The 13,630-nt window shown below is 41.4% G+C and overlaps 2 protein-coding genes across 2 annotated transcripts; both read left to right on the forward strand.

Annotated features, from left to right (window-relative positions):
* The first annotated feature begins 2,660 nt into the window (after positions 1 to 2,660).
* Positions 2,661 to 5,538, forward strand: cybrd1 (cytochrome b reductase 1). Its single transcript, XM_071522787.1, has 4 exons — positions 2,661 to 2,853; positions 3,424 to 3,632; positions 4,061 to 4,215; positions 4,304 to 5,538. The coding sequence occupies exons 1-4, from the start codon at positions 2,661 to 2,663 to the stop codon at positions 4,578 to 4,580; spliced, it is 834 nt and encodes a 277-aa protein (XP_071378888.1). The 3' UTR covers positions 4,581 to 5,538.
* Positions 5,539 to 6,046: 508 nt separating this feature from the next.
* LOC139646976 (cytoplasmic dynein 1 intermediate chain 2) lies at positions 6,047 to 13,453 on the forward strand (the record flags this gene model as incomplete). Its single annotated transcript, XM_071522783.1, has 6 exons — positions 6,047 to 6,130; positions 7,163 to 7,280; positions 10,347 to 10,458; positions 11,650 to 11,737; positions 12,886 to 12,945; positions 13,338 to 13,453. Coding segments are annotated over exons 2-6 (484 nt in total), but the record flags the coding sequence as incomplete, so codon positions are not given.
* Positions 13,454 to 13,630: the final 177 nt, after the last annotated feature.

Consider the following 13,630-nt stretch of genomic DNA (forward strand, 5'->3'; position numbering starts at 1 on the left):
GAGGGAGCAGCCTCCACAGGGGCAGCATCCAGACCAAGCCGTGAGATGGCCAATTGTGTGGAAATAACTGTGGAAAGACCAGCCTCAGCATCCCTCAAGGAGTCTGCTTCTGACCCATGAGAGCCTGTCACTCCTGTTCTCCTGCTTCCTTTAAAAAAAAATCCCTGAGGCCGCAATAGATAGTGCGTCCTCATCGTGCTGGCTAGCAACAGAGGGTAAAGTAGCTAGGCCATCACTCTCATCATAGGTCTGAAGTGACAGCTCTGAAGCAGCAGCGACAGCAGCAGTGGAGGGGCCGTGAGGTTGTAAATTAAGAAGAAGGGCCTTAATCTGGGCAAACTCAGAGGCCAATGTGTCCACTTTAAGGGCCTACTCATCACCTCATTCATCACACTTCAGTTTCTTCTTAGCGCTGGAGGCGTCACCCTGTGTGTGCCTGTGGTGCTTAGAACCTGAAGGGGGGTGAATGCAAGCCTTCCTGAAGGAGGTAAGCCAGCCTCAGCAATGCTACTGTCAGACCTGGCCAACCTTGCGGTCCTCTCTGCTAACGGCATGCAGCTGCAATTAATGCAAGCATCCTCTGTCAGTGCCTGCCTCAGGTGTTCAATTCCAAGGCACGATGGGCATCTGTCATGGCCATCCTCTGGGCTGAGAGGGACCAAGCAGGAGTTACAAATGGAGAGCATAATCGTCGTAAGGCTAGCGATGTAGCAGTAGAGCGAGAAACACTCAGCTACAAATCCAATTAAACCAGCACCTTTATCAATTAGACCAGCACCTATAACGCTGTAAGGCTAGTGAAGTAGCAGTAGAGTGAGAAACACTCGGCTACAAGTCCAAATAAACCAGCACCTATATCGGCGTAAGGCTAGTGATGTAGCAGTGGAGCGAGAAACACTCAGCTACAAATCCAGACTCCGCTAGTGTTGTCGGCAATTCACACAGGTCACCGTGGTAGGTGTACTTGCATGTAATTACCGTTAACAGCAGTAGCCAAGGAGCGAGACAAAACACTCTCCGCTACGGTTTCCCAACCGTCGACACAGTTGTCGTAACGAGGCGAAAACACCTCAGCGAGACTGGTCAGTCAAGTATAAAACCCACAAGCTAATACAGCACACGATAGCAATTCACGCACAATGAGCGGAGGCGCTAAGCGGGTAAGTTAGCAAGGCACGCCCGCTGGGGAAATAAAGTTGGTTACTTACCTGGAAAAATCCAACGCTTTGTGGTCGGAGTTTCGGCAAAACTCCCGGCGGAGATGAGCACTGGCTATGCAGCCTCTGGAGGATGAAAACGTAGCTCCAACTGATGGATTACAAGGCTACTGGCATAGACGGTGAAGCACTGATGCTAGCTAATGCTAACAACATACACGACCTGCGCGGTTAGGCGAGAAGATGAAAAGGAGACGACTGCCAGAGTTCATTGTCACTCGGAGTCTTGAGGAGAAGATTCTGTAGGAGACGACTGCTGGGTGCCAGGCCCCTTTATCAGGTTGCTTGCGTCACCCAGGTCACACATGTGACTTTGTTGGTATTATGTCTCGACTTCCTGCGCATGCGCAAGATGCATATCCACCCGCGTTCAGCCCCGACAAAACGTAGCAAAACGTTTATTTAAACGGAAACGGTGGTGCGTTGAACAGCCTACTACTGTTGATGTATGATTTGCCATATATTGTTGTACAATTTATACGCAAATAAAAAAAAAAAAAGAAAAAAAAAAAACCTGTTGTGTTACACAAGCATTGCAACTATGGCAGCTGAGAAGGCCATTCTTTGCGTTCTTTTCGAAGAATTTTCGGAGCCTGATGAAATCGGTTTAAATACGTGTTTAATACTACAAAATACGCTCGATGTTACAGTCACTGCCCTTGCCGTCCAGAATAGCAGAGAACATCCCAATGGAGTGAAGGGGTTTGTGGAAACTGGTTCCTAATTATAGTGATCCAACATTTGCCTCGCATTTCAGGATGACAAGGCAAACATTTCAGGTGAAGGATAATCCACTTCTTACCTTCGAGACTGTGTTCCACTGTTCTACTGTTCGACTGTGATCTATATGAGCTAATTATTTTATTATAAGTATTAGGCCTATCATTATTGCTGATCACTGTTGTTGTGATATGATATTGTAATATTTACCATTGTATATTTAGATGAGTAGAGTGGAGTAGAAAAGTTTATGAAAGTGTCACTCCACAATGGTACATACAATAGCAAAAGATACTTATGTCTTATATGTAAAATATGTCTGTGCCACTGCCTTTTTAATACGGCGGTGTTTATATACACGTCGCTGCTGACACCTCTGACACACCCACCAAACGAGAGACAACGTACCTCCAAGCCCGTTTCACACCGTTTCGAGGAAACATGACGTTCAACCCGAAAACCGTAGCAAAACGGTGAACACCGTTGTCAGATTAAACGTGCCCCAGGTATTTCATACCGTCTCTGGCAGTCAGGAAGAATGAAATAGAACCTCTATTTTGAAATTGGTCCTCTGGCACTTTTATAACCACAGAAGTTACTTAAGTGGTTACTCCAAGTTTCTGGGTCATGTGATCTTGGTCCATCCCCTCCAGTTAAACAGCTCCACTCTTGCAGTTTGTCACCAGTTCCTCAAGGCCGTTTCCTCCTGCCTGCTGTTAACATATGGCGATGGACAATTTGAAGCAGTTCATATTCGCTCTCTCCTCCGCCGCCTCTCTCGGTTTTGTCTGCATAATATTTGTACTGACATGGGTCCTGAACTTCAAAGAAGGCTTAGCCTGGGATGGAGGACCGGCCGAGTTCAACTGGCATCCGGTGTTAATCGTTACTGGATTTATCTTTCTGCAGGGAATAGGTGAGAGAATTCCTCGTTTCTCTTCTATATGATTGTCAAAAGTGGTTTTGTTTTGGGGTGGTGTTGCGAAAAGTCAGCAACAGGCTGTGCGACAGAAATGTTTATTCTACAGCAGTCTCGCTTTTCCACGGATCCTGGGAGGTCTGCTGATGAGTAAGGCATAAATACGCAATTGTAATCAGAAACTAAAAATACAGTTAAACTGAATATCCTTGGTCATTCAATCTTACACATTTTGTGTTTTAAAATCTTAGCTCAACCGTGATGCAGTGGTAAATGGAAAAAGTAAATTGTCGGTGAATATCATATCGCAAAAAAAACAAACTAGGTAGGCTAAAATCAATTCTGCCAATAAATTGTTCAAATAGGTGTGTAGGCAATACCATCCTCTGCATCCCTGCTTTATCAACCATTGAAATGAGCTTGTGTCTTAATAAAATGAAGCAAAACACACTATAATGAGATCAGGGGAGATGTTAAAAAATGATTAATTTTGTTTAACTCATACTGTGCATGATAGTATTTATATTGAGAATTTTTTGAATGACACTGAATGATGTTCTCTTTCAGCCATCATTGTGTACAGACTCCCATGGACCTGGAAGTGCAGCAAGCTAATGATGAAGTTTATCCATGCAGGCCTAAACTTACTGGCTTTCATTTTTGCTGCTATATCCTTGGTAGCAGTATTTGACTTCCACAATGCTGCCAAGATCCCCAATATGTACAGCCTGCATAGCTGGCTGGGCCTGGCAGTTGTAATACTATACTCTCTACAGGTAAACTCACTTTAAAAACGCTTGCTTACAATAACTATTTATGAAAATGGAAAATCTCACTTTTGTGATGTGGGACTGATATACAGCATGGAACTGCTTCATTGATAACGCATAGGAGTTTGAAGTCTCATAGAATATTTGTTTGACATTTTACATCCAAATGAGCTTTCCATCTTTTCCAATTTGTCCTTATGGCTCTATGCACAGATCCAACACCTCAGATAGCGGGGTAGGAATGTATCTGGCAGAAACTAGGCCAAATTACTACAGGACGTAGTAATTTGGCCTAGGATTCCCCTTGTAGTAACACCAAATGAATAGGCTACTACAAGTCTTTCTTACAGTCTTTCTTGTAATATTTACTCATGCTAAACAACAGTCTTGGCTTGTACTAGTTAATGTTTTGCCTTTTCTCCCCCCATGAGCAGCTCGTTCTGGGATTAGGTGTATACTTGATACCCATTACACCTGTATCCGTGAGAGCAGCGTTTATGCCCCTCCATGTCTACAGTGGCCTGTTCATCTTCACCAGTGCTATAGCCACGGCACTCATGGGCATCACAGAGAAACTCATTTTTGGCCTGTAAGTAAAGTAAAATATGTAAACCACAAAAGATTCTACTGCTGCCTTAGTGTGACAATAGCTTTTTTCTTTTTTCTTCATCACTAAGGAAAGACCCAAAGTATAAGGACTCTCCCCCAGAGGCAACCTTTGTGAACGTTCTGGGAGTCCTCATTGTGGTTTTTGGAGCTCTCATCCTCTGGATTGCCACTCGAACGTCTTGGAAACGCCCCAGTGAACAGACCTTTCACTCTCTGCATACCAACGGGGGAGGTGAGACCAACACCAAAGTCGGGCCAGCCCTGTCTCAACTTTCTGAGGGACTAGACGCTGAGGCCTGTGGGGATGTCAGGAGGAGGAGTAACAAATCAGATGAGGTCGACTGATGGGCTGCAACTGATTCTGTCTCCAGTGGTGAATGTGTTTACATCCAGTCTACACTGGCCAGAGAAAGTCACAAAAGAAAATGCTAATTGTGCCTATCTTTTCATACAGAACTTTCTCTCTAGCACCTTAAAGGATAAGGCTGGTGTTTTTTAATGCATTGCTTGCCGTCAAGAAATCCTATGATTTTGTTTTGCCCACAAATCTTGTCTATGTAGCCGGTGCCCAATGAAGCCATGTCCCAGCAGCCATAGAACTCCATTGTATTAAAAAAAATGATTTAAAAACACGTCACAGAGCCATGCCGTTACTCTGGGCAGCATATTTCATCATCACAATGCACCGGGCCATCCGACTTTTTCCTCAAACAACTTAATAAGCCGGCTGTAAATACTTTGCGATCTCAGGAAAGTAGTTCCGTAGCACCGAAAATAGTCCCCAGCGTAATGAAGAATTTGTTCCCATTTGAATTTGATTTGGTAATAACTACAACAGCCTGACTTTTTGTGGTAACAGTTAGCGATTTTTAAAATTGAAAGTATGTCTTTGTGAGCTGTATTTCAAGGTTTTTAGCTTACAACTGGAGCCAGTGACTTCCGGGTTGACGGCTAAAAACGGTATGTGGGAAGTCAGAAAGTAACGGGAGTAGAGCAAACGCATTGTTGATTTTGTTATTTTCATAGGATTTGTTGACCGTAAGCAATGCATTAAAAAACACTGGCCTTATCCTTTAAGTTGTTTCTTTAACTTGTAAAATCTTGTCATTTTGAGCTTCTGCAGTAAAATTGTTTTCTCAAACTTTTATTGTAACTGAATGTAGTAAATAATGCTTTTTCTTGGTATATAGCTAGTTTAGAAGTTATTCAGAAGATGATATGTGAATAGGCTATATTGTCAAATGGCATTATTACGTGACAGATTTTCTATATTCCTCTGTATTCTGATGTCCATATTTTTGAAATATATGACCATAATCTATCTATATTTAACAATAAATATATCTGCCTGGCATCTTAGGGTCTTTCAACACTTTGAATAGCTGTTGAATATTCAAACTGATGACTTACTGAAAAGTAAAAACAGCCCATTCATCCCATTAAAATTATTGAGGTAATTTATGGGCAGTAGTGTGTGCTTATCACAGACTTAGCTCAGCCACCATTGAGAATTATACACCCGGGGCCCAAAGCAAACTATGAATAACTTACTGTCCTCTTTAAATGCCTTTCTTTCATAATACTGTGCCAGTCATTCACAGTTCATTTACAGTCACTAACTTCAAAGTACTATATCCAAAGACATGACTGAACAGTAATTAGGCTGCGTTTTGACCTGCTGCCCAGCTCAGATCTGAAGAGCGTGTTCCAGGTGTGTGTTTGCCCCCAGATGACAGTGAACACAACAGCAGCAGCACGGCCACGTCATGGCCTGCCCAGCAAAATTACTCAGTTTGTCTCCTCTGAGCATCTGTAGTACCCGCATAGGGTTGGCCGTTTGTTTTGGCTGTGTGACAGGAAGAGCGTTTGGTGTCAGTTCGCAAAGTTAATTTCAGGTTTGTTGACTATGCATCGCTATACAATTATCTGTAGGATCGCACACTTGTAATATTTTGATTTATCGCTATGCTAACTTAACCTGGATAACATTAGTCAGCTTGCTATCACTGAATGAAAGCGCATCACAGCAGCAAGACTAGAGTCCCATAGTTGTACCATTAGCTTAGCTAACATTAACCAAGATATCTTCAGCAAGCAATGTCAGGTTGAGTTGGGCAACTTGTCTTTGCTATGGCCTGAAAGTATTTTAAGATTAAAAAATACGTTTCACCACTCGTAGTCTTTGTAATGGACAACTAGCTGTGTTTGTACAACCAGAATGGCTATGTTAGCCATGTAGCCAGTAACAACGAAGGCTAGCAGCGGCCGAGGCCGGTTTGACTGTTCTTCGATGCTGCAGTAACGATACTTTCCATTAAGTACGCTGCGTTGGGAAAGAAAGACCTTTTATAACACGGATCAGTCCTGTAGTTAGCAATGATACAATGATAGCTAGTAAGCTAACAACAGCCAGAGTTGTTTATCTGAAGCAGATAGCATAACCTTAGGCTAAGCTAACCTATAGGGCTGTATAGGCTATCCAGCCACAAACTGCAGGGTGGGGCTCTCTGTTAACATTGTTAACGTTAGCTAGTTGACGATGACTGGTCAGACGGGCTGTAGTTTTAGCCAAATTAACTAAATTTAGCTGAGATATAGTCCATCACTACATTAAAGACTAATTCAGACAATTAAGTCAGCAAACGTTCAGTTTATTATTTCACCTAGCCAGCGAAGTTGGCGAGTAAGGCTAGTCGTATCTGACTGTTCACACATGCAGTGCATGGTGGTACTGAAGCTGAAAGCATCTGCTGTTAGATGATGTTTGGCCTTTTGCCAAATAACACACTAAAGTTGCCACTTTCTTAGAAACTGTAAAAGCAGTATTTTTGCCTATGTATAACATAAGTATTTGCTTGAGATTGTTTAATAATCTAATCTATGCTGAGTGGGACATCAAGACAAACAAATGTGTTGTTTGTATACAGATTTGGCATCATGTCAGACAAAAGCGATCTGAAAGCAGAGCTTGAAAGGAAGAAGCAACGCTTGGCACAGATCAGAGAGGAGAAAAAAAGGAAGGAGGAGGAGCGCAAGAAGAAAGAGGTATTATGTTCATTGTCCAACATTTTGTAAATATTTTATATGTCAGTGCGCCCAAATTACTTAACAAAACTGAACTGCCACCCAAAAACACAAGTCACTTCTGTGGAAAGAGAGTGCCAGTTGAGATTGTATTTGAATTGCATTTATTTGAATTGTATCACTCATATTGAACCATTGAATTCAAAGAATGAATTTGTTAAATTAATTTACAAATTGAATTTGTAAGACACACTTTGAAATTGACCTTTTGATAGTTTAATGAATATTAGCCCAAACCACATCAAGAAATCACTGTTAAATTGCCATTCCACACTGCTTGCATCATGAGTCCAAATGTGACCAATGTAAAGCCTAAAGGAAATCTCGACAACTTATCGGCAGATACACACCTCATAGAACGTAACTAATGACTTCTTACAAATTGATCGGTTCCTATTTGGCATATACATGATCCACCAAGCAGCGCTTTATTTCAATAAAATCACAATTTATAGAATTACCAACCTCCATGGTGTATCTTGGTGGAGGAAGACTGGGGGAATACGCTGCAAATCAATTATAAAAGTTGATATTTTGTTGAACTAACACCTGCTTGATGCATGCCAAATTGAAGTGTGGGCTCTAATGATTCAGAAAAGCTCTTAAATCATGTTCTACCAGGTATGTACCTTTCCAATAAGCAAGGCAACATTAAGCTGTCAATTTTTTAATGGAGTTTGGCCTGACATTCTCTACATACATAATGCTGTCATCAAGGATTAAAGTTTTTTCATCACTACGATAAATTTCTGCTCTTTGGATTTCAGAAAGGCAGTAGACGCTATGAGATCAGTGTAGACTGAAAGCAGGGAGATCTTCAAATCTTCAAATAGTATAGTGACATTGTGTTTGTTTGCGATGGCCAAAGATATACAGTGAGTGAAGGCACCTGCATCACCTGACTGATCCACAAATCATTTCCCATCCAAAATACAGAGCCTTAATTACCTATAACTATCCACTTACTGACTGCTCTCCAGGAAACTACATTTTTAATTCTTGTTTTTTATACGGGATATCCTCCTGAATCTGATTGCTGTATTAATACAAGCCTTGTGCATCAGACAGATCTATCTCCACAATTCATCTTGCATCATTTTTTGCACCTGTACAAGAGCAAGGAGCTTGCTCCTGTTGCATTGTATCCAGTCTGATAGAGCTGTCCGTTGTGAAAATAAAAGTGAAACATGGAAATCAATGGTTTATTCAAGAATTCTCACGTGTTTGTAATGGTGTGAACAGGACAGTAACTTAACACTTTCAGTTGTTAGAGAAGTGGTAAATTGCCCAATACTCAGACATGATGTAAGGTGAATATGAGTGCACATTGCCTCTATTCACCAGTTTTAGTCAGTGGTGGCTGGTGCCAGTTTATCAGGTGGGGCGCCTGCGCCCCAGTGTTACAGTGTTACCTGGTGGCTAAAAAGGGTTACTGATTCACTTGTTTCTTGTACAGAATCTTGGCTGTTGGATTAGAGCTATGAATAACAATGGATCGGCCACTGGCGTTAATGACCATCAACCCCGCCAAGCTCCCATTTGTTTGACATTAAAGAGTAAATTATGGGCATACTATACATTCAATGTTCAATGGAGCCTGGGCTGGAAGTAAGAACAGCCAGAAATGAGACAGTTTGAGTAATGAAAAAAAATATATATTTTTTTATACCTCTGCCACGTAAAAAGTTGAGTAAAATATTATATATATTTTTAGATTTATTTATTTTTAAATACATGGAAAATCAGGCAAAAGGACAAAAGGATCTGGCTGCAGACCTCCACTGTCAGATGGGGCGGCATCCTAGTGACCTGTATTGACCAACTGCCACTGGTTTTAGGGCTGTGTATCTCTCTGTCTTAGGTAATATTTAATTCATCTACCTGCAGACGAAGAGGGTGAAGCCCTCCAACCACAAATCTGTGGTGCTGTCCACACATTTGTGGACATGGCGGCATGTTTTTGAGGGATTATTTCCTGCCGGAGACTTCCGTTTCTTCCTGTGGTTGTCAGGTGATTGACTGTAAGCAGAGCATAATGTAATGCGCGCATTGATATGAAAACACTCATCTCGGACACTATGAAATAACGGTAAAGCAGCACCGTTGACAAAACCAAATTAAGGCTTCATGTTTACATTGATGGCTTATCTAGTTCTGTGGAAGTCGTTTTTCATACTGTGCATGAATGAATGGCAGCAAATGGCTTCTTCTGAAGGGAGGAAAATGATGCCTGATATCTCCAATAATGCTGACTGTGTGCAGACACCTGCAAGAATAATGTAAAGGAGAGGGGCAACCTAGACGATTGATACAAACTTAAAAAAAACACAGATATTACCTTTACAACACCCTTTGAGGTTGATTTGGGTTGTGGATAACAGCGCCAGCGGAGTAGGTCAAATGCTAGACGTGTATATGGAGTGCTCGGTTTCTCAGAGGTGCTAAGTTGAGTCCAACTTTTATGTGTCTATTTTATTTTTTACATATATCGATTTTTGTATATGCTCAAGGAGGAAGACATCGTATCAGAACCTGTTGTTGTTGTTGTTGTTGATCAGCTATTTCTTCCCACACAGGGTGTTGTCAGGGTTTCCTCCAAGGCTTTACATTGGTCACGTCAAGACTTGCAGTGACATCTTGAGGCCGTTCAGGCTTAATAAGTGTTTGTGAACATGTACGAGTCTCTCAAAACTAGAAACCAGAGAACCTATGCTCTGATCTGTGATTTTGTCAATAAACACTTCTCTAACCATTACATTCAAATTAGCTTTATTTAAATGCAGTGCTAACAGTTATGATTGGCACTATCAATGTGCCCTCAAAGTTGGTCTCTTATTCACTGTTAATGAAGCTACTCCAGGAGTTGTCTTTTGATGGCTAGTGTTAGTTCTCCCATTTCTTAGTTTTGGAGAGACATGTTGACAAAAGTAGACTTGACTGTCTTAGATCATAGCAATTACATAAGTGAATTCTGTTGAAAGGTGGATTTTAATAGGTGAAGACACTAACATTTTGGTATGTTCCCAGGCGGACCAGAAGAAAGATGCTGCTCCTCACCAGGATGACTCTGACCTGGAGAAAAAAAGGCGTGAAGCTGATGCCCTGCTGCAGAGTATGGGCATAACAGATGCTCCTGTTGGTATGTTTCATTTCAGCTGATGGTAGTTGCATTAGTCCTAAATGCTTGGCTACATTAAAACTCTATTTAGAGTCAGAAAAGCTCACAAAAATTTGGAGGGCTTTTTTGCTCTGAACTTTATTTCAGTGTAGCTGCAGCACCATTCAATATGCTGTGGTTTCCTCATTTTTTCCACTCCAGTTTTAAGTACAAGATGTATAATTTTGGAGATCTGATTAGTGGTGGGCGGTATACCAGTAGAAACGATACACCAATAGAAATCTGAGCTAAGGTTTAGATTTGCCCATTCTGTTTCTATCAGATGAGCCAGAAAGGCTGAAGGTAAACAATCACAGTTTTTTTTTTACCATTTATGCTTACAGACTTAATGTGAAGCAGTTTGTTATTAGTGTAAAATTGATTAAAAACATGTAGGCAGGGCTGCAACAAAACAAGTGGAACCATTGATAAAAGACACAAATATTTGTAAAACAAATAATGTCGGTATATCTATATTAGGATTTGCAGAATCAATTATGAATTAGGGAAAATCTAGATAATAAAATCACATATTCATGTGTAATGTTTTTAGTATGGCAAATGCTTTCTGTAACTCGGAGACAATCCTGAGCGTCAGTGTTAGAGCATTGTCACATTGTTAACAGCAGGTGGCAGAAGAGATCCATGAAAGAATCATTATGAACCCTCACAGGAAACTTTCTGTGGAAATGATGAATAAGAATTTATATGTTTTTATGTACATTTATACCTTACATCTTTGTAGTGCGGAATCAGATGAATATTCTTTCTGCTCTGCTTGTTTTTAATTATATTTCCCCATTCTGTAAATGAAGACATGGTCAATGCCACTGTGCCGTTAATGCTTCTTTTCCAAATCAGTTTGAGCTTGTCAGTACCCATGTCTGTCATTTTCTTACTAATTACTGTGTATTACTAACATTGCACAATATACCATACTCACTAATGTTGTAGCTGTCAGGGAATCTGTTTCTAATATTTGAAAACATTCATCTAGTATGTGGTGTGAACTAAAATGCTCCTTTTTTCCTGTTTTAGATGTTCATACTCTTCCATTTTTTTCTTTTAAAACAACAATGCTGCCATTGCAACACTAATGCATTTGTGCTCCATTGTGAACAGCCTAGCTTCTGTGTGTCGTAACAGATGATTATTGTCTGTCTCAATATGTAGTCCCTCCTCCCATGTCTCCAACTTCCAAATCGGTGGGCACGCCAAGCGAGGCAGGGAGCCAAGACTCTGATGGCGCCGTGGGACCCAGGTACACACACGCCTCTCAACAAATGTTTTAATCACAAAAAGCTTTCCCTTCTTCCAGTACAGTGCATTTATGCGCTAAGCACAGCACAGTGCTCTGCTGCTATAAGTGTGAAAGTGATGCCAAGGTCCTTAATTGTGCTAAGAATTGGGGACGGCCTCTCCACCTAAGGCAAAATGTTTGTCCGCTTAGTATTTAATTGATCTTTACATGTATCTTCTCGAAAAGTACTTATTTGTGCTCTTGGCTGTAACGATTATGCTTATGCCAGCAAGATGATGATTTCAGGGTCCTTTTTTTAGCAACTCAAACCACTCCGCATAGCAAATTTGTTGTACAGTAAATCATTTTCCTGAAGCATGAGAGAACTTTAAATTTAGCTTTGTTTTCTAAGCCTTGGTTCATTCAGAACCACAGACCAAGGCAGTGACTTTATAAAGCATGAGTACACTAGAAGCAACCAAGCCAAGACCTGCTACAAAGTCTCATACCATTACAGTGAATGATGACCAGTTTGTGCCAACTGTGTGCATGTTTATTTAATTTGTGTGCCGTTGAATTAGGAGAATCCTAAATGAACAATAAAACAGCAGGCCCCTGCGATGCCTGGGGGACTTCTTAACCCCTAATTAGAGCCCCTTCCCTGGGCTGAAATTCAAGCTCCCCCAGTGTCCCATCAGGCCCAGGGAGCTCTTCCCCCTACGTGTTGACTCATTTCCCTCACCAGCATGGCCATTTCCTACGCACATGGAGGTCATGTTTTCTCCCTGAGGGTTCTTCTCTCTCACTCCCTCTCTGTCTACACAACACTCGGAGCCTTTGGTGTGACACAGTTCAGGCTGTATCAGCCCCTCAGGCTGCGCATTACAACCTATGTCATCCTACTCAGTGGGTCTGTGTGTCTGTGCATTTCAAGCAGATACCCTCCTCCATCCCTGGGTTTTGTGTAGGCAGATTCAAGCTTTGATACAAGATGCACAAAATGAAAAGATCCTGTTTAAGTGCCTCCTGATAACGTGCAAATTTAACTGCTTTGTGATTTAGGTTCCAATCAGCATGTTGTGTGCCAAAATTCTAACTTATTTCCTCTCCTCGTTTTTGCTTGCCCGTCTCTCTCACTAATGCTGCCTTGTTGCTGTGACACTAACCAGGACTCTGCACTGGGACTCTGACCCGTCCACTCTTCAACTTCACTCTGACTCTGAGCTGGGGTACTGGACACTCTCTTCTCTCCTTTCCTGGTCATTTTCCCTTCTCTCAATCTATGGCATGGTTACTTGTCTTTCAAAGTCATCATTTTAATGCAGTGCAATCAAATTAACAATGAAGTAAGTCACGCATGCATAAGCGGTCAGACAAAATCTTTAATTCACATTGGTTGGTAGCTTAATCTAAAGACCTTTCCTATCCCATGAAAAACTTTAGTACTGATTGAAATAAGTATTTGTGTCTAGATTATGTCAACTTGCAAAGGGGTGAGAAGGGTTACAATATGAGGTGAGAATGGTTACAGTATTAGGACTGTCAAACTGTCCTGTTAAAACCTTAACTGCTCTGTAGTAATCCTGGGCTGTGCAGTGTTTGAGTTGTACTGTGCTTTTAGGCGTGGACCTCTAAAGCTGGGGATGGCCAAGATCACCCATGTGGACTTCCCTCCACGTGAAACTGTGTCGTACACCAAAGAGACCCAGACCCCTGTCATGACCCAGCAAAAAGAAGGTGATACTCTTGTGATGTTGTCCTAGTTAGCCTTGAAGTATAATGTCAATAAGAAAAGAATACTAATAATATCAGATATAGCTTCAGTGCTGATAAAGGTTTTCTTTGGCTACATGAAAGATGGACTACTGCTTGGGAAAATATCCATAACACTGGACTTAACATTACTGCAAGTCA

This window comes from Centroberyx affinis, unplaced genomic scaffold (assembly GCF_046629955.1).
Source record: "Centroberyx affinis isolate AG114_WGS23_722 - 3 ecotype Tasmania unplaced genomic scaffold, CSIRO-AGI_Caff_v1 ptg001027l_1, whole genome shotgun sequence".
Lineage (NCBI taxonomy): Eukaryota > Metazoa > Chordata > Actinopteri > Beryciformes > Berycidae > Centroberyx > Centroberyx affinis.